The 18,227-nt window shown below is 37.1% G+C and overlaps 1 protein-coding gene across 2 annotated transcripts in view; it reads left to right on the top strand.

Annotated features, from left to right (window-relative positions):
* Positions 1 to 17,532, top strand: part of FAM149B1 (family with sequence similarity 149 member B1) — a 27,783-nt gene extending 10,251 nt beyond the window's left edge. The window contains exons 4-15 of one of the 2 annotated variants that reach the window (XM_015818105.1): positions 274 to 413; positions 1,436 to 1,555; positions 5,587 to 5,757; positions 7,708 to 7,895; positions 8,865 to 8,998; positions 9,810 to 9,922; positions 11,078 to 11,302; positions 13,904 to 14,024; positions 14,674 to 14,799; positions 15,503 to 15,584; positions 15,681 to 15,815; positions 16,403 to 17,532. In XM_015818105.1, coding sequence (XP_015673591.1) covers positions 274 to 413; positions 1,436 to 1,555; positions 5,587 to 5,757; positions 7,708 to 7,895; positions 8,865 to 8,998; positions 9,810 to 9,922; positions 11,078 to 11,302; positions 13,904 to 14,024; positions 14,674 to 14,799; positions 15,503 to 15,584; positions 15,681 to 15,815; positions 16,403 to 16,473 — 1,626 coding nt within the window. In that variant the 3' untranslated portion in view covers positions 16,474 to 17,532. The remainder of the gene's footprint in view (positions 1 to 273; positions 414 to 1,435; positions 1,556 to 5,586; positions 5,758 to 7,707; positions 7,896 to 8,864; positions 8,999 to 9,809; positions 9,923 to 11,077; positions 11,303 to 13,903; positions 14,025 to 14,673; positions 14,800 to 15,502; positions 15,585 to 15,680; positions 15,816 to 16,402) is intronic. The other variant, XM_015818106.1, reaches the window with a different exon arrangement.
* The last annotated feature ends 695 nt before the right edge of the window (positions 17,533 to 18,227 follow it).

An 18,227-nucleotide genomic window follows, 5' to 3' on the forward strand; every position in this document is an offset into this window, starting at 1 on the left:
TTTTTTCTTATTTGGTAAACCTGAAGATTCTATTAAGCCTGTGATGCCTTGGTTCATTTTCTCATCTATTTTAGTTGACTTTATTTCAGATATCCCTGGAAAGACATTCTTTGGGATTTTCTAAGCAAGTAATTTCATTTCTTGGATCAGTCTTTTTTTGCATAGTATTATAAAATGTTAATTTTATCTTTCTATTTTTAAAAAAAGCCTTCTGAGAACATGATTAATGTCATATATTTTTTCAACTAATTTTTTTGCCTTTTCCTCCCCTAGGAATTTGATAAGGCTGCTACCCGGCAAGTTCAGCAAATATTCAGACACATTGATGAACTCCTTTATGAACAAAAACCATGTTTATACGTTAGCCTAGAGGAGGAATGTGAACAATGGATGTCAAGGTTTCCTCACCTCAGGTATCTCAAATATATATTACTACTACATACTTCAGAGTACTAGAGAGCTACTCTGTTTATGTGGGTGGTGTCCTTTATGGCAGAGGTCCTCAACCTTTAGGGCACTAGGGACCGGTTCCATAGAGAAAGGTTTTTCCACGGACCGGAGGGTGTGTGGTTTTGTGTGCTGCCTGTATCTCACGGATGGGGCTTTGCATGTTTGTGCAGACCAGTTGCTGTCATACCGCAGCCCGGTATTGGTCCACAGACCGGGGGTTGGGGAACCCTGCTTTATGGCATGCAATCTGCTTTTTTGACTTGCAGCCTTTGCATATTTGCTAGCTGTCTTTGGGGCATGCCTATTTATTTTATTATTTTATTTTATTTGTCAAACAAAAATTACAAATTCATGCAAAGAAAATAAAATCAGAATGCAACAGGTATGATAGGCATGCCAGGGCACTTATGCATGCCCCCTTAGGGCCCTCTTATATATGGAGTAGCCTCTTAACTAGCCTCCTAACCACAGAGGCTAAGTTAGAATTAAAACTGAAAGTTAATGACCAAGAGAAGTGAATCAGGTAAGATATTCTAGAGACTTTGACAATTTTGTTACAAAAATGGAATTTTTTTACAATCGAGTTTAGAAGCGGCTTACATTAATTTTAAAGCGGTTGTTTGCACGTGTTACATTACAATTAAAGCTAAAAATGTCATTTGCAGGCAAAGCATTACTATGTACAATTTTGTATTCAATACCTAAGTCTGACTGCAAGTATTGCAGTTCTAAACTATCCAAGCCAAGAATTTGAAGCCTTGTAGCATAGGGTATTCTATTAGGGACAGAAGAATGCAAGACTTTTCATATAAAGTACTTCTGAACTCTCTCGATTTTGTTAATGTCTGATAAGTGGTAAGGATTCCAGACAGTTGAACAGTATTCTAGGATTGGTCTAATGTATGTGTATAATTTTTAGAGCAGATAACGTTTAATAAGTTTATTCAGATCAACTAATATTTTATAATTTTCTCTTTAACATCAGGATTGTGGGGAAGCAAATAGTGATACCCTCTGATGAAGGCTATGGATGGTATATTAGTTCAGCGTGCAGCACTTTGACTTCATCAGGCATGAGTCCCATGCAAGAGAAAGATCCTAGTGAGTAAGTGCCTGCGATCACTTCACAAGGATTGCAGTTATTGTTTTTGACCAACTAAGCCCTTGTCATCTGCAGCAGAAAGTGAACTTTTTAAAATTACAATCTTATTTTTGTTTTAAGAGATGAATATTCAATTATTCAGTCCATTTCTATCTTGAGTTTATTATACAAACCAGTTTTGGGGGGTTTTTTTTGTTAAATAAACAGCTGTAGCATCAATAATGCATCTCTTCCATGTACAAACTATATTCTTAAGAAGCGTTGACATTATTGGTCTGGCTCTACAAAACCAGGAAAGATCTTTGTGCCTACTTTCTATATTAAAAGACATACTGGAAATAATTTGCTAGAAGCTATATGGAAAGAAAAAGTTTAGTTACTCTTTACAAGTTGCTGCTCAGAGGGAAATAACAAAAGGCTACTGTTTAATTTTCTCTTTGGATCTGAGCTCTGGACAATAATAACTCAAATATTGATAGACTAGTAGTTGTTGCCATCACACTGGATAATCAAATGTCATATACAAAGTAATATAGAAACAGTATATACAACCTAATGAATTAATGAAGAAGTTCAGTGTTGACTCAACCTTCGATCCTTCCAAGGTGAGTAAAATGAGGACCCAGATTATTGGGGGCAATATGCTGACTTATAGAGAGGGCTATAAAGCATTGAGAAGCGGTGTCAACGCTGCTAATATTGAATATTCTTGCTTTGACAAATTATGCTGAACTGTCTGGTACTTTTAGAGTTAATTCAGAGGAGAATGAGGGAGGAGGGAAAAGCCCTCAAAAGAGGGCGGAAGAGAACCTTTGCCCTTCAAACTAATTGGAGAACGTAAATCATGACAGCAGAATAAGAGGGGAAATGCTAGCAAAATAACTGCTCGGTGGGTGGAAATTTCAGATCTTAGCATCCCCTTCATCATGCCGTGCCGACATTTTGTAACATAAATAAAAGACTTTTAGGAAAATCAATGCCTGGAAGTTCTTTGAAGTATTTCATTAGCTGGAACCCTGACATGCGGTATATAAGTCTAAGTGCTATTGCTATTGTAACCACCAGTTATTCTGATTTAGAATAATTATTTTAATCTCAGCAGGAATTTACGCAGTCTGTGAGGGGCAAATACTTTTTGGATAAATTAAGAAAACTGCCTCTGAGGAAGGGAAAGTATAAAGTTGGGTTAAGGATTGTGAAAGTATTTTGAGTGTAATAGTTGTCCAACAAGGCATAATATTTTTAAAAAAGGTTATGAATGTAAGGGGTCCTTGGTTTTTTAGCTTGTTTTCTTGAAGACGTTTCATTACCCAAACTAGATAACATCATCAGTGCTAGTAAGGAGTGTGGTTTGCTGCCCGTTTATATTCTAGTGGCTTACCCTGTCAGCGTTAGTGAGGGTGGTCTTAGAGCAGGGGTGTCAAACTCGCAATGTTACATGACGTGTCGCGACGTATCGTGACTTTTTTTCCATTGCCGACAATGGAGGGGTGCGGTTTTGGCATGAGGCATCCGGCCCATGGGCCGGCAGTTTGACACCCCTGTCTTAGAGGTTCTTTGGTTGGGCTGTTTACTATTAACTTGTATGGCAGTTCCTTGATTGGGGTATTGTTTACTTGACTGTTGATCTGATGTTAAACTTGGAGATAATCTGTGCTCATCTGGGTCCTGATTTTTGGTGGGGAGGTGTTTTGGGTTTTTTGTTCATTTTTGGCTTGTTTATTCTCTTTTGCATAGTATGTAGATATTGTTTCTGTCTATGTATCTATTGGTGGTTAATTTGTCAGAGTGCCAGGCTCCTAGAAATTCCCTACTGCTCTTTTGACTTGACTTGGTCTAGGATGGTCACAGTTTCCCAATTGAAATCATGGTTAAGTTTGCCCGTATGTTGTGAAATTAAAGAGTTTTCATCGTGTCTTCTGACTGCTAGTTGGTATTCAGGGATGCATTCTGCCGGTCTTCTGCCTGTTTGTCCTATGTAATGGCTATTGCAATCATTACGCTGTATGTTGTCAATGACTCCTGTTTTTTCTTCTGAGACTGCTGGGTCTTGTGGTTTGCTTAGGATGTTTTGAAGGGCTTTAGTTGGCCAAGCAAGCCAACAGTAAACAGGCCAACCAAAGAATATCTAAGACCATCCCACTAACACTGACAGGACAAGCCATTAGAATATAAACTGAGAGCAAACCCACTCCTTACTAGCACTGATGATGTTACCTAGTTTGGGTAATGAAATGTCTGCAAGAAAACAACCAAGCTCAGAAAACACCAAGGACCCCTCATTTCAACCCTGAGCTACAGATATTCTTCTTTATTGCATATATATATGCAATATCTGAGCTACAAATATTCTTCTTTATTGCATATCTATCTATCTACCTACCTACCTACCTACCTACCTACCTACCTACCTATCTATCTATCTATCTATCTATCTATCTATCTATCTATCTATCTATCATCTATCATCTATCATCTATCTACCTATCTACCTATCTATCTATCATCTATCATCTATCTATCTATCATCTATCTATCTATCTATCTCTATCTATCTATCTATCTATCTATCATCTATCTATCTATCTCTCATCTATCTATCTATCTATCTATCTATCTATCTATCATCTATCTATCTATCTATCATCTATCTATCTATCTATCTTTCTTGAGTTTGGTGCACCCTGTCGGCCCAAATATGGGAGAAAGGAATCTGGTTGAAAAGAACTAAAAAGTTCAAAATGGCTATTCCAGTTCTCCCTTAATTCTTTGTTAGCAATCCAAATTTTGAAAAACATATATATATATATATAGCTGTACCCGGCCACGCGTTGCTGTACCTCAGTCTGGTTAAATGGAAAAGAAAGAAAAGAGTTTTTACCTGTAACAGGTGTGACATCTATATAATAGTAGGTATATAAAAACACGCGCGTATTCGAATGCAACGTTGTGTTAAAATTTCAAAGCAATCGGTGAAGAACTTTCGGAGATTTAAGATTTTGAACAAACGAACATTTACATTTTTATTTATATAGAATATATATATATACTTTCATATTATGACTGCTTCTAAGCTTCCCCTCTCCAGTACAGTTAGAAAGGGAGACGTAAGATCTTCCATAGGTGAGAAGAATTATCAACAGATTCCATTCCTTGTATCCCATTCAGGATTTAATCCTACAGAATTCTTAATACTGTGTACTTATATGTAGAAGTAGTCCTCATTTAATGACTGCACTTGGTATCAGTGATATGGTCTCTAAGTGACATGGTCACTAAGCAAATCACATGACAGAGAGACTGCAAAGATTAATGGTTGCTGCCATCTCATTTAGATAACCCTTTTCTGTGTCCTGTGCTGGACCCATTTTTCCCTCCACCATTTTTGCTCCCTGTGGCAGGACAGAGAGATTGCTATCTGCAGCTGAGCAATACAGCAATTCCATAAAAAAAGTGCTAACCTCAAGTTAACAAGTTCAACTCTGGTATCTTAATTGGTTGATTAGAACTCTCCCTGGGACTCTGCTGCCTGAAACTGACCAGATCTTAATTAGTTTCACTCTGAAGTCTTTTATTGTCATAAGTGCATGGAGTGCTTGGAAAAATGAAATCTTTATTACTGCTTATTACTGTCATTTATGAATAGTCGCTATCCAAGGCAGTGACTGAATGAGAACTACCTGTACCTTGATTTTTGTTTTAAAATCTCTACGGAACGACAACCTTTTGTTTATTTTTTAAAACTAATCATGTAGTGTGCACACTGAAGTAGATACACTGCATAGAATTTTCTGCTTTTCTTCCTTCCCCCCCCCCCCCATTGTGTCAAGCCTAAAAGTGTAACGGTGTATATGCAAAGACAATATTTTTTTTAATCTGTAAGCCACTTGAATACCTTGTTCTGCAGACAAAGCAGGGTATAAAAATTTTAAATGCAAACAGACAAACAAACAATAGATTCCCTGCACGTTTGATCTGAAAGAAAATGGAGCCAACTTTATTATGGACATTAAAAAGCCTTGTTTGTCGTTCAGGTTTACTATCTGGGGCAAAAAGGTTCCCCTTTCTCTTTCTTCTGTTGGTAAAGAAGACAACTTTTCAAAAGTCCCTGAGCTGAAGATGTTTGAGAATGAAGACATGGAAGATATTGTGATTATCTCTGAAGGCATAATGGAGGAATACTTAGCATTTGACCACAGAGATGTGTAGGTATTGAACACATTTCACAACATAAGTAGTGACTTTACAACGACCTAGAATTGTATGTTTCTTCTTAACATTAAAAAAGATACACTGTGCCAAACAGTGTATAAACCTGTAAGATTTTTTTCCTTTTTTAGTTTTGAATATAGAAAACAATTATTCTCTTTTCAGTGTTACCTCTTGATGGAAATCTATTATTTATTTTGTAAAAGATGTAGCCATCCACAGAACACAACTCTTAAGTGGCTCCCAACATTAGTTAAAAACCAGAAAATGGTAAAAACAAAAGCCTGGTGCCTGAGCAATCCCCCTTGCATGAATCCAATACAAACATTCCCAGTTTCCTGCCTCATCCTATTCCAGCCCTTGGGGAAGAGCCAGCTCTTTCTGGCCTTCCAGAAGGCTAAAAAGGTGGGGGCCTGCCAGGTCCCGCCAGGAAAGGCGTTCTGCAGGAACCTATGGAAAAGGCATGTACTTTTGTAATATACAATATCAACTTTCTTTGTACTCAGCCATGAGATGATGCATCGTCATGTAAGTGACGGGCCGTGGAAGAGACTGGCCAGTGCGTGCACTCACCCCCACTTGCACTAGCGCTGCTGCTGCTACGCAAATGGGGCGCCGCGGGACGAAAACGGTGCCGTGTGGCAAAAACGGGGCAGTGCTAATGAGTATCACGCGGGCGCTAGCATTGCCCCGTTTGCATCGCATGTGCTCGCGGCCTTTGTGTGTGTGTGCGTGTGTGTAAAATGCTTCCCCCTCCCTTTCCCTCCGGTCCACCAACTGAGAAAGGTTGGAGACCTCTGCTTTAGCTGCTGGCTAAATAATTATTTGTGATCACGCAAGGCAGTCACCATCTTTACTACAGAGCTGCAGTTAAATACAGTCAAATGGAAATTTGCTTTATTTTCATTAAACAGTTAATGTTAACATGTAGCTATTGTTGTGAGTACACTAAGAAATTTAAAGCATGTTTTCAATTAAAACATTAGCATTAAAATTAATACTAATTGGGCAAAACATCTTTGGGATGTTTTTGAGAAACATTGGGGGGGGGGATGTATCTTTATAGAAAACATTTAGAAGGTTATCAAGAAAATGGCCTAAATGGAACTCCTGAAATAAGTACATTTTATGCTCTCAAAAAAGTGCAAGAAGTTCCAGCTCCTAAGTACCTGAAAGACTGGCCTCCGAAAATAGAACAGCTTTTATAAGAGTATCTGGCCAGACTTAATTACTGGATAAGTTCATAAAAGGTGAGGTGATCTTTTAGGCCAGCAGAGCTTTAAAAGTAACAAATTGTTTTGATAGGCAGATCTTTACAGTCATAGATTGTATAATGCCCTGTACCCTGCACTAGTTGGTTGCTGCATTTTGCAATAATTGTGATTTTAAAACATTTTTCAGGGATAGCTTCACATAGAGCGTGTTCGAGCTGGGATGTAATCAAGATGTGGATCACTGCCAAATTGTTGGTTGACCAGGAGCACAACACCTCTTGCAAGTTAAGCAATTGCTGAAGATTAAGGACTACTCGCAGAGAGTAGAAGTTTCCTTTAGGGAATTACAACTCATCCAACTTTCTTATTTAGCTCCAGTACTTCTGATTCAATTAGAATCCGTTTGGTTTTCCTCATTAGGAAACCAGTGCTGGAAGTTTCTATTCTGTTGGGGCATTGGATGGTGAGGGGCAGTAGATATTATCTAGCAGCAAAGCCTGTTGTGAATTCCTTGGGTGATTGCTTGACTTCAGAGATGTCTTAACAGCGGAAGGGATTCAATCAGATGGTTCAGTTCCTCCTATAAATAGTGGAGAAGACCTCTAATAGTTATTGTTTTCCAATTTCTGTTTCCAAATCCCAGTTCAGTAGATAAGATGGAGCTCTGTGAGAAGCTGTCGGTCAACAGTTTAAGTACCGAACAGCTGTAATATTTACATGCTTTTTTCAAAGGGAAGAAGAATTGCACGAATGGAAAATGGGACTTTCACCAGCCCGACGGAAATTAGGCTTTCCTCCAATCTCACCATCGTGTTGTATGAGAGATGCAGTTCTTTCTTTTGTATTTGATGATGTGTGGAGCGAAGTCTTGGGCTACATGGAGCAGCTAATCTGCAGGCATTGGGAAGGTCCAACATCAGGTTTGTCTTTATGCTGCAATTCTGCCTGTATAACGCAGGGATGTCCAAGCTTGGCAACTTGAAGACTTGTGGACTTCAACTCCCAGAATTCCCTAACCAGTATGGCTGACTGAGGAATTCTGGGAGTTGAAGTCCACAAGTTTTCAAGTTGCCAAGCTTGGACACCCCTGGAATAATGGATGCCTCTTTCAAAAATTCTTTTCCCCAAAATAATTTTAATACAGATATAGCATTAGTAATTATGTTCTTTTGTAATATGACATGGACTTGAATATAGTTTGGAGATAGTAAATCACATTTTAAGAATGTATTTGACAGTGTTCAAGCAGGTGTTAAAATAGTATTGGGCTTTTTGATGCTATATTTGGAGCTTTTCTATCTAATAATTTAGTATTAATATTTTAAGCTATGCTTGACAAATTTATTTTATTTATATTCTGTTCTTACAAACTATTACTGGACTAGAACTGTGTATTTTCCTTTAAAGATGTTTCTGCTCACAAGGCAGGGTGGCATTTGTTTGGGAGTTGAAAGAAGACACAGATTCCATTTAGTGCACATCCCTAGCTGCTTCTGCAAATGACAGGATTAGATACTTAAAATATGAGAAACAATCTATGTTGTGACTCTTGAGGTCTTATTATTTCGTTTCATAAGCAGCTGTGTGCATACAACTCCTCATAATAGTGGGCTTTGAAACACCCCCCCCCCCGATAAAAATAATTACTGCATGAATGATTCCTAATCAAATTTAGTGAGAATATTGTGCTACATTTAATTTCTTTAATCTATTGATGCTTGTTAAATTAGCAAGTATTAAATAAATTTTCAAGTGTAACCAAGTATTGCTGTAGCTCTTTAAGAAATTATGAGAGAAATCAGGCTGTAGGTTTTTTAATATCTGAAAACTTTGCCTGTAAGGATCTCGGTCAAATAATGCCTCTTGTCATTTGTTTGGGATATTGGTAGATGATGGGAAGAATGTCATTTCTGTGGAAGCAAACAGAACAGATTCAGGGAGTCCTTTTATGCAGTTTGAACCTTTGCCTTTGGTTTTACCTCGGATGCCACAAACCAAGATGCCCTCTATTCCTTCAAATCTGGTAAGTTTTAATACTTGACCAACTGTCCTTCCAAAATGTTTTTTTTTGTCATGTGTTATCACACCTTTTAGCAGTCTCTGTCTTGTGCTGCAAATGTTCTTATATTTTGAGAATAGAGTTGGAACATAAGCATTCAGGTTTTTTTGAGAATATTGTGTGAGGTTTTGATTAAGCATAGAAGATGTTAGTTTTGATTCTACTCAGTTTAACAGAGATCAGAAAGGAGCATGATTCCTTTACTTTAAAGTTAACTACCGGTAAGTTAATCTCTTTGAGTTAAAGTTAACTAAGTTAATCTCTTTGAGTTTCTCACTGTGCATACTCTGCAAGTATAGGGGCATTCTGTAATAATATTGTATTAGTGGTTTAATTCAGTTTTTTCCTTTTTCTTTTTCCTTCTTTTTCTTTCATTTCCTATAATCCTTTTGTATAACTTATCGTATGTACTCAAAAGGCAGATCCAGCCAGCCCAGTTGCTCGTCAGATCCCCATTGCTTGGGAATGAGTAGACAGTACTTACAAAGAGTAGAATTTAACAGTGTTATTATAAATATCTCCTTACAAAACTGGCATAAAAACATAGCTGGCATTTATGTTATATTTACGTAATTGCTTCCAAAATTAAAGCATCTTTTCTCTATGTTGCTTATTGCATAATAATTGGGAGCAGTTCCTTTACAGTTATAGAAAATAACATTCTCTTTTCTTATCATTTTTAGTAGAAATGGCCAATGGGAATGAACTATTGCAAATTAACTTTGTTGTTGTTATTGTTTAATTATGATCTAATTTATTTTTTTCTAATCTACAGGTAAATGTTTCTCAAGGTACAAATGCTGGTCCACAACGTAATTTGAATGGCTTGATGGTAATTCATGGGATTCCCTTACATCAGAGGAACTTGCCCTTGATGGATAAAATATTGTAAGAATTTACAAGAATTTTTTTTTCTGCATAAAGCTGGCTTTCCAATTAGGAAGATGAATCTGAAATATTCAATGCTTGGTTTTTGTTCAGACAGATATTTTAGAGTTGACTTTTGAATTTTTTTTTCTTCTTGCATCCTATGGAAAAGGAATACTTCTGCAAATAATTAGTCAGATAACTAGTTAAAACATGTCTAATGTTAATGCATGTTTATATTAGATTGTATTAAACCAGTAAGGATGTCGATTTCTTTTAGTTTAAATGCACAATTTATTACATTGTAGACTTGGGATCCTTATGTATCATATGCTTTAATAAAGATAGTTGATTAAATATAACTAGATATTGATAACTGACAGGAGCTGAAATTTAAATACAAGGATAAAATTGTATAAGATAGTGTGAAGATAAAGATTCCCTTGCATTGGGCTTGATTGCTATAAAATGTCTATACAATTTTCTTGGCAACAATACAGAAGGGAGTTAGCAGGGCTGTCTTCTAGGATGTCATTTGTTGATGATCTTCCCTCCAAGTTCCAGTTAGGTCTGATACTGCTTAGCTTTAGGATCAGCCAAGATCAGATATGTTTTGCTATTTAGTATGTCATGGTACAGAAGCCCTAAATAGTGTATACTACCATACTATTTTCACAAAGCTGAAAATAGAAAATATTGGAAATATAAATAAACTTACCTCAACTTTGTAAAAATGAATATCCATTAAATTCTTGTAGATATCCATTAGGTGTTGGTGGAACTAATATTTTTTCCAGCAGCTGGCTAGGAGCAGAGTGTTTTTTTCTTAAACAAACCTATGGAACAAACTTACAGTTCATTGCTGTATAAACAATTTGTATGAATAGCTACCTATTTATCAATAAAATCCTACTAATTTTAAGTTTCTTATTTAATAAGGTTGTTCAGTGCCATGGCAGTTAAGCCAGAATAGGCTATCATTAACATTTTTTTTGCTTTTAATACAGTCTTAGTTGGGAAAGGAACAACATTTGTCAGCAGTTTATATCTCTACGCTTTATGGAGCAGAAAGATGATTCATTTGTAATGATATACTAGATAATTTACCCAAATGCTATAAAAGTTGATTAATAGTTGATTGTATCCTTGTGCCTTTTCTCCTTGTCTTGGTTTTAGAGACTACGATGAAAGAATGCTTATGAGACCAGGATCCAGTTCTATCTTGTCAACTAGAGCTCGGCCAAATCGTCCCCTTGAGCTCAGTGCATCTTCTCTGTCCTACTGTGCACAGTCGGCGAGGAGGCGTAACCCCCCACCACGTACCCTGCATCCTATCAATGCCAGCCTTTCTCGCTCAGGAACCCCACGACCCTTAGATGATGTCATCAGGGGAACGCGACTGTATGTTGAGATATAAAATTAGTTGAATTCCTTCCTTCTGCTATTATTTGCTGACTGATTTGGTAAATTTATGGAGCCACCTATCTCATATACATGACTCGGAGTGGTGTACAGAGTTATCAAACACGAAATGACACAATCAAATAGCCAAAACTCCACCAACAATAATAATTAAAAGCTTTTAAAAATCATTTAAAAAGATACGGAACTAAAATGTGTAGAAAGTGGAAATGGTGTAGATGAACAATAAAATAGGAGGGGGAAAAAGAGGGGGAGAGGAAAGGGGGGAAAAATGAATGTAACTTGAGCCATATCTGTAATAGGGCATATTTTTAAAAGGGGTGAAGGTGAATCTATAATCAAGGAAAATTGGTGTTATTAAGACCAGAAATAGGATTAAATTGCACAAAATATGCTTCCCAAAGTTATGTGGAAACCAAATAGAAAAGTAAAAATGTAAGCTAACCTACCTGCAAAGTACTCCAGATTCTAACTATTTTGCAATTGGAATTAAATTACTGTTATTATTTAGTACCATCAAGAATAAAATCTGATTGGATTTTATCTTGATTTTCCCCCCTTCATAATACTTGTTGCTCTTCCATCTTTTGTCCTAAAGCTTTTTTATTAGCTTCTTTTAAACCTTCTAATAGGTTTTATTAGAAAATTTATATGGCTACCCAACTCACAGTGACTCTGGGTAGCTTATAGAAATAAAACTCACCCTCCTGGCGACAACATCAAAGCTGCTTTTTTAACCTCTGGCAGTGAGGGAATATATCGTGCAGTAAAGAGGTGCAAAGGAATAGCAGGTTTAGAGCCTGCTTTGAGTTCAGTGTTGAACTAAGAGATCGGATTGTAGGAGATTGGCTGCTGAAGCCTTGGTTAATTGCAGCAGCTACATTATCTTCCATTCTCCAGACTCAGAGAGAACAGTAATCATCTCTTGAAGTAATCCAGTACGGATCTAGAAGTATTATAAGTATGACCCCATTGCAACTTGGAAACAGTGATGAATTACGTCAGGAGCGTATGGCATCTGCTCATTGGGTGGATAAATGCCAAAAGCTAAAAAAGGTGATAATAAATGTTGGCCTCACAAATTGCGAGTTGAAAACACTTTGTTAAATGCTGCAGACCAGGGGTCCCCAACCTTGGCAACTTTAAGACTTGTGGACATCAACTCCCAGAATTCCCCAGCCAGCCATGCTGACTGGGGAATTCTGGGAGTTTATTTATTTATTTATTTATTTAATCCCATTTATACCCCGCCCTTCTCCCGAGGGACTCAGGGCGGCTTACAGGTAAATAAAAATAGTACAATACAATAAATATCTCTAAAAGCCAAATTAAAATATTTATTAAATAACCTGTATTAAGTTTAATATTATAAAATCCCTATAAAATCCCCCCCTAGGCCAATCCCGCTTGATGGAAAAGCCATGTCTTGAGGGCACGGCGGAAGGAGGGGAGATCCGGAATAATCCGGATCTCTGGGGGGAGTTCGTTCCACAGGTCCACAGGTCTTAAAGTTGCCAAGGTTGGGGACCCCTGCTGTAGACTTTAGAAGCAAAGCTTGTCTCACTTTTTTTTTTTTTTTTTTGCCTGTTTTTTGCATCTGAATTATGGTACTCCTTTCAGGCAACGTAAGGATGGATGACTAATTTATTTATTTTTATTTCAGCAAAATTAGACTAATTAGAATTCATCTTGGTGCATCTGAATAGTCTTGTACATTATTTGAGACAGATGCATGCTAGTATAAAAAGTGAGCACCGGGAAGCGAATTGCAAGAGTACCCAGGTGGCCCACAGAGATTCACTTGGAGATTTTAGACTCTCTTTTTTAGCATAACCTATCACACCGGATTGTTAATTTGCAGAGAATTAGGAGGACGAAGTGCTGTGCATATCAACTTCCGCTCTGAGCAAAGGGCAAGATGGAAATCAAATAAGTAAAACCATCCCGTCGTTACTTAGTTATGAAAGTTAAAAAAAAATAGAGGGTTTAACTTTCCTGTAGATCAGGGTTTCTCAACCTCGGCAACTTTTATTTATTTACTTGTATTTCATGTTTCTAAACTGCCCTCCTCTCTCAAACTCCACTCATCTTAAAAGTTGCTGAGGTTGAGAAACACCGTTGCAGATAATTGTTACACTTTTTGCAAACAATTTTGTTCTTAAGTTAGGGGGGAAATTGATTATGACCACTTAGAATTATGGTTTTATGTACTACTAGAACAGGGGTGGGGAACGTTGGCCCTTTTATGACTTGTGGACTTCAACTCCCATGCTGGCTCAGGAATTCTGGGAATTAAAGTCCACAAGTCATAAAAGAGCCAAGGTTCCCCACCCCTGTACTAGAAAGAAACCTTGATAAAATCATGATACCGAGAGTCGTGGCATAAGAGATGGGTGGCAAGCAAATTTCATATTTGCACACATTTTTCATCTCCACTGAAATGCATCTAATGTGGAGTTCACCATTTGCTTAGTCTTTAACTAGCAAGAGCTACCGTTGTCGATTGCATCATTTAAAGAAGTTCGTGTCAGCCTTATGGAATTGGACAGTTTGTAAGAACTGCTGGGGTTTTTTTTCCAGCTCTGCTGCAAATGAGCAGCTGTCATCATCACCTTCTCCAATGCCATTAAGCAGAAATAATCTCCTGCCTCCTATTAGTACCATAGAAGGGACAGAACATGTAGTATCCCAAAAGCAAATGGTAAGTCAGTTGCTTTTTTTTTGTTTGTTTGTTTCTTGGTTCCCCTGTAGATTATCTCTGATAAAAAAAAAGAATGTAACATTTTAAAATTACTTTTGAGTTTTAAATTACAGGGTTTTCATTAGTGGCTTTCAGGGATTTTTTTCCCCTACAAATACTCATTGAAATATGCTAACAAAAGCCTAAAATAATGGGATGTATTATCATTGAGAGATGCTATAGGTCAGGAGGTAGATGATCTAGAAACTGAACAATAGTGATGTTGTTTGGGAATTAGGTGGAGTTCAACTCAGCTGTCCAGTAAGGCTGATTGCTGTGATTCATGACAACACTTGTATTTCTTGTATTATGCGTACAGATACTTCCAATTTTTCACTTTATGTGGAACTATAATATCTCTTAAATAAGGCTTTTAAACTTCATAGGCATCACTGAACCTGGGCCAAGATGATCACAACACCTACATCCCAAATTCTATATTTTGGGTTAAATTCAATTGGTAGGAAAGCTGGATTAAATATTCATATGCATCCTCTCTTTAGCCAAGCATCTGAGAGTTAGAACTGTTTATACTATAAATGATGCTTGTTTCCAATTTTTTTAATAGCTCTTTTGGATATAAAACCATTTTTTTCTCTTCGTGTTTCAGAAATCCCGGGTAAATGTTAACCGGGCTCGAAGTGCAATAGCAGATGACATCAGCCATCAACCGGTTCACGAGAAATTTTTATTACCTGAGAGTTTTTCCAGGCCTAATACGTCACATGCATTTTGGGTAAGGTGTAACAAAATTACATTCATACTAGAATAGAGTTCCTTCTTTTGGAGGCCTCTCAGGAAAATGCCAAGATGTATAGGTTGTCTGAAGGGAGAGTATGTGCAATATTTAATGCTAGTACAGGTCATCCTCAACTTATGACCACAACTGAGTCCAACATTTCTGTTACTAAGTGAGACATTTGTGTTAAGTGAGTTTTGCCACATTCTACGACTTTTCTTGCTGCAGTTGTTATGTGTTCAGTAAGCCACATAGTTGTTAAGTGAATCTGACTTTGCTTGTCAGAAGGTTATAAAAGGTGATTACATGACCCAGGGGCACTGCAACCGTCATAAATATGAGTCAGTTGAATTTTGATCCTGTGACCGCTGGGATGCTACAACAATCATAAGGGTGAAAAAATGGTCACGTCACTTTTTTCAGTGCCGTTGTAACTTCAAACAATTACTAAATGAACTGTTGTAAGTCAAGGACTACCTGTATAACTCTTCAGGCAACCTTAACAGGAAATGTCCCACATCAAGCAGAGAGATTTATTTGCATCCAAATAAATACCAGTATGTGTTTCCTTTGGAGAGTAACCTGGAGACCTACCTCTATGCATTTAGGATGGTAGGAACCATGAAAATTCTGCTGAATATTTTGAATTTGTATGATTTGATCCAGGACCTGATGCAATAATTTTATTTGAACCTTTTAGCCAGAATCACAATATCGTCGTTCTTGCACTGTTATTGATTATGCTAATCAGCCACGAAATAATAAAGGATCTGCTGGTACAGGTAGGTTGATAATTAAATATTTTTTTAAAATGACAATTTAATGTAGAGCAATTAACACAAAGAGACTTCAATACTGGAATCTTTATTATTCGACAGATTCTGTCAACGTAGGTGTCATGGGAACCAGTTTAGGGATATCTAGCTCTTCCTATATTAATTCTTTCCACCACCAGCCTCTTGGTCATTTTCTTGATGAAGATGAGGAAGATAAAGATGATCATCCTCCTCTGGGTAAGAAGTAAAGAAACAGATTTGGGAATGTACATCATCGGTTTGGTTGCAAGTCATAAAAAAAATTGGCATCTTTTTGGAAATGTGTTTTGTCTTTTTTGCCTAAAGTTTATTTCTTAAGCTGGAATAACATTTTAAATCTGTTCAGGACACATTCCAGGGTTTGTTCCCATTCAGCTTATTCTGTCAGTTTAACAAAAGAGGGTAGCAGCCAGACTGTGATTTCAGAAAGACAAATTGTAACCTGTCCTGCTGAGTTATGTTATGCCACATAAGAATAAAAACTACAGACAGATGATAAGTAGACTTAGCTCAGTTGCTAGAACCTGAATATCAGAAATGATTCTTATTCAAACACAAACTAGTTCTGGTTTTAATTGACAAAACACGGCCGTGTAGTTTTGCAGAGAAGCTTGGTTCACACAAGATGTGGTCTTGTGCAAAAGGCTGATACAGATGCACGCTTGAAAAATCTACAACGGGTTTATTGTCTTGATGTCTTGCAGGCAGTAATGATGTTTTTTTACGGGTACAAAGTAGACTTGAATTGTATAGTTACTTTCAAGCCTTATCTCATTCTTGCTTAGTAGGTCTTCAATTATATGGTTCTGTAAGAACTCACAGTCGAGCTGGATCACGAAACAAACAAGGATTGTAAGCCATCTATCTCCAAGAGGGAGACTCTACTGAAGCTTTTGAAAGCAGTATTAAACGACAGCAATATCAAATCCGTTTACAGAAGAATTTGCAATTTTTCTTTAGAAGAGTCTTCTTTTTGTATAACAACTGCCAAAGACTACATTTTTGCATGAGAATTTTGTATCAGCAGAAACTCACCCTCTGTTTTTATGGAGCACTAAAAGTTTGTGTTCTGTGGAACTCCATGATCATGCTGTTGGTATGTTCTGTTACAAAACGTCTGGCTGAAGAATGCAGTGGCAATACTGGTTAAGATTCAATGACTTGCAAATTATTCATACTTAATAGCAATATGTTTAGCAATATTATTTACAATGATATTAAATTTGATTATTGCTTGGCCTGCACCTCCAGTAGTTTCCCTAAATGTTTAAACAGTTGAAGGTTACATTGCTAGTTCACGTATTTGGAAAAAGTTGGTATTTGAAAGGTGACCAGGATTAAACACAGTATATTTGAATTAATTTATGTATTTCAATGTAGGATACCATTATTTCCCAATTAAATCCATACATGTTTAATCACTTTATAATAATGCTAACTTTGGCTAAGATTGTAAGGCACCACTTTAGTTGTGCATTCTTCAACTGTAGTCAATATACAATATCCTTTTTAAGTAAGTAAAAAAGTTTGGTAAAAACTTTTAAGAAACTTTTTCACCATGTAGTCAAATTTAACAGTTTAGGGTTTTCTTGTTGGGAAGACAGAATATTTTCTACATTTTGTAGGAGATAAGCCTGGTGAGGTAATAATCTAGAGATAGATAAAAACATAGCAACCTGAATATTGTGTTTAATGTCTAACATAATTTTGATGTAATTCAACAAAGACTAACTAGTAAGATGAACTAGTAAATACAAACCATTAACTGCTGAAGCTATGTATAAAATAAAGGTAACTTTGCATTTTCCCTGATACCATGTAAGAGATGTAAAAGAAACAAGATAGGGAAAGAGACTTATTAAGTTGTAAAATGGAGACTATTTTGTATGCAAATAAAAACATTTTCTAGATTGTATTTGAGTTGAAATTATCAGAGCTGAGGCCTACCTCCTGGATTTAAAAGTGGTAGAAATTGGAAATGGAAAAATGAATTTCCAGAACATTTTAACATTTTTCGTTCTATTTTTTTTTCCACCAAAGAGCTAAAGGTGGGTAAGTATGCTATGTAGTTTTAACTTCAAGGCAGTTCTGTGTAACAGGGTAGGCTGAAAACAACTGGCTCAAGGTCATAAATAATAATAATAAACCCTTTATTATCAAAATATAACATGTATACAGTGAAATTGGCTGAGCCTCCCTCTGTGCCCCCCCCACCACAAACTCACGGTGACTACAAACCCCCAACTTATTTCACTGTGAACTAATTGCACATCACGCCGGCCTCGCGAGAGTCTGTCATGCATAAAGTTATAAAGTTATGTCCCATTCAGAAGCCTGACAGCCCATGGATAAAAGCTGTTCTTCAGCCTGTTGGTACGGCTGGCTATGTTTCTGTATCTCCTACCCGATGGTAGGAGAGTAGAGGTACCGACCAGGGTGTGAGTCATCCCTGAGAATTTTCCTCACTCTGCCAAGGCAACGGGCCCTGGCGATGTCATCTAGTGGAGTCAGGGAACAGCTCACGATGTCTTGTGCCGTGCTCATCACCCTCTGCAATATCTTCCCGTCCGCGGCTGTCAGGCCAGCATACCAAACCACAATACAGTATGT

This window comes from Protobothrops mucrosquamatus, unplaced genomic scaffold (assembly GCF_001527695.2).
Source record: "Protobothrops mucrosquamatus isolate PMUCROS unplaced genomic scaffold, P.Mucros_1.0 scaffold681, whole genome shotgun sequence".
NCBI lineage: Eukaryota > Metazoa > Chordata > Lepidosauria > Squamata > Viperidae > Protobothrops > Protobothrops mucrosquamatus.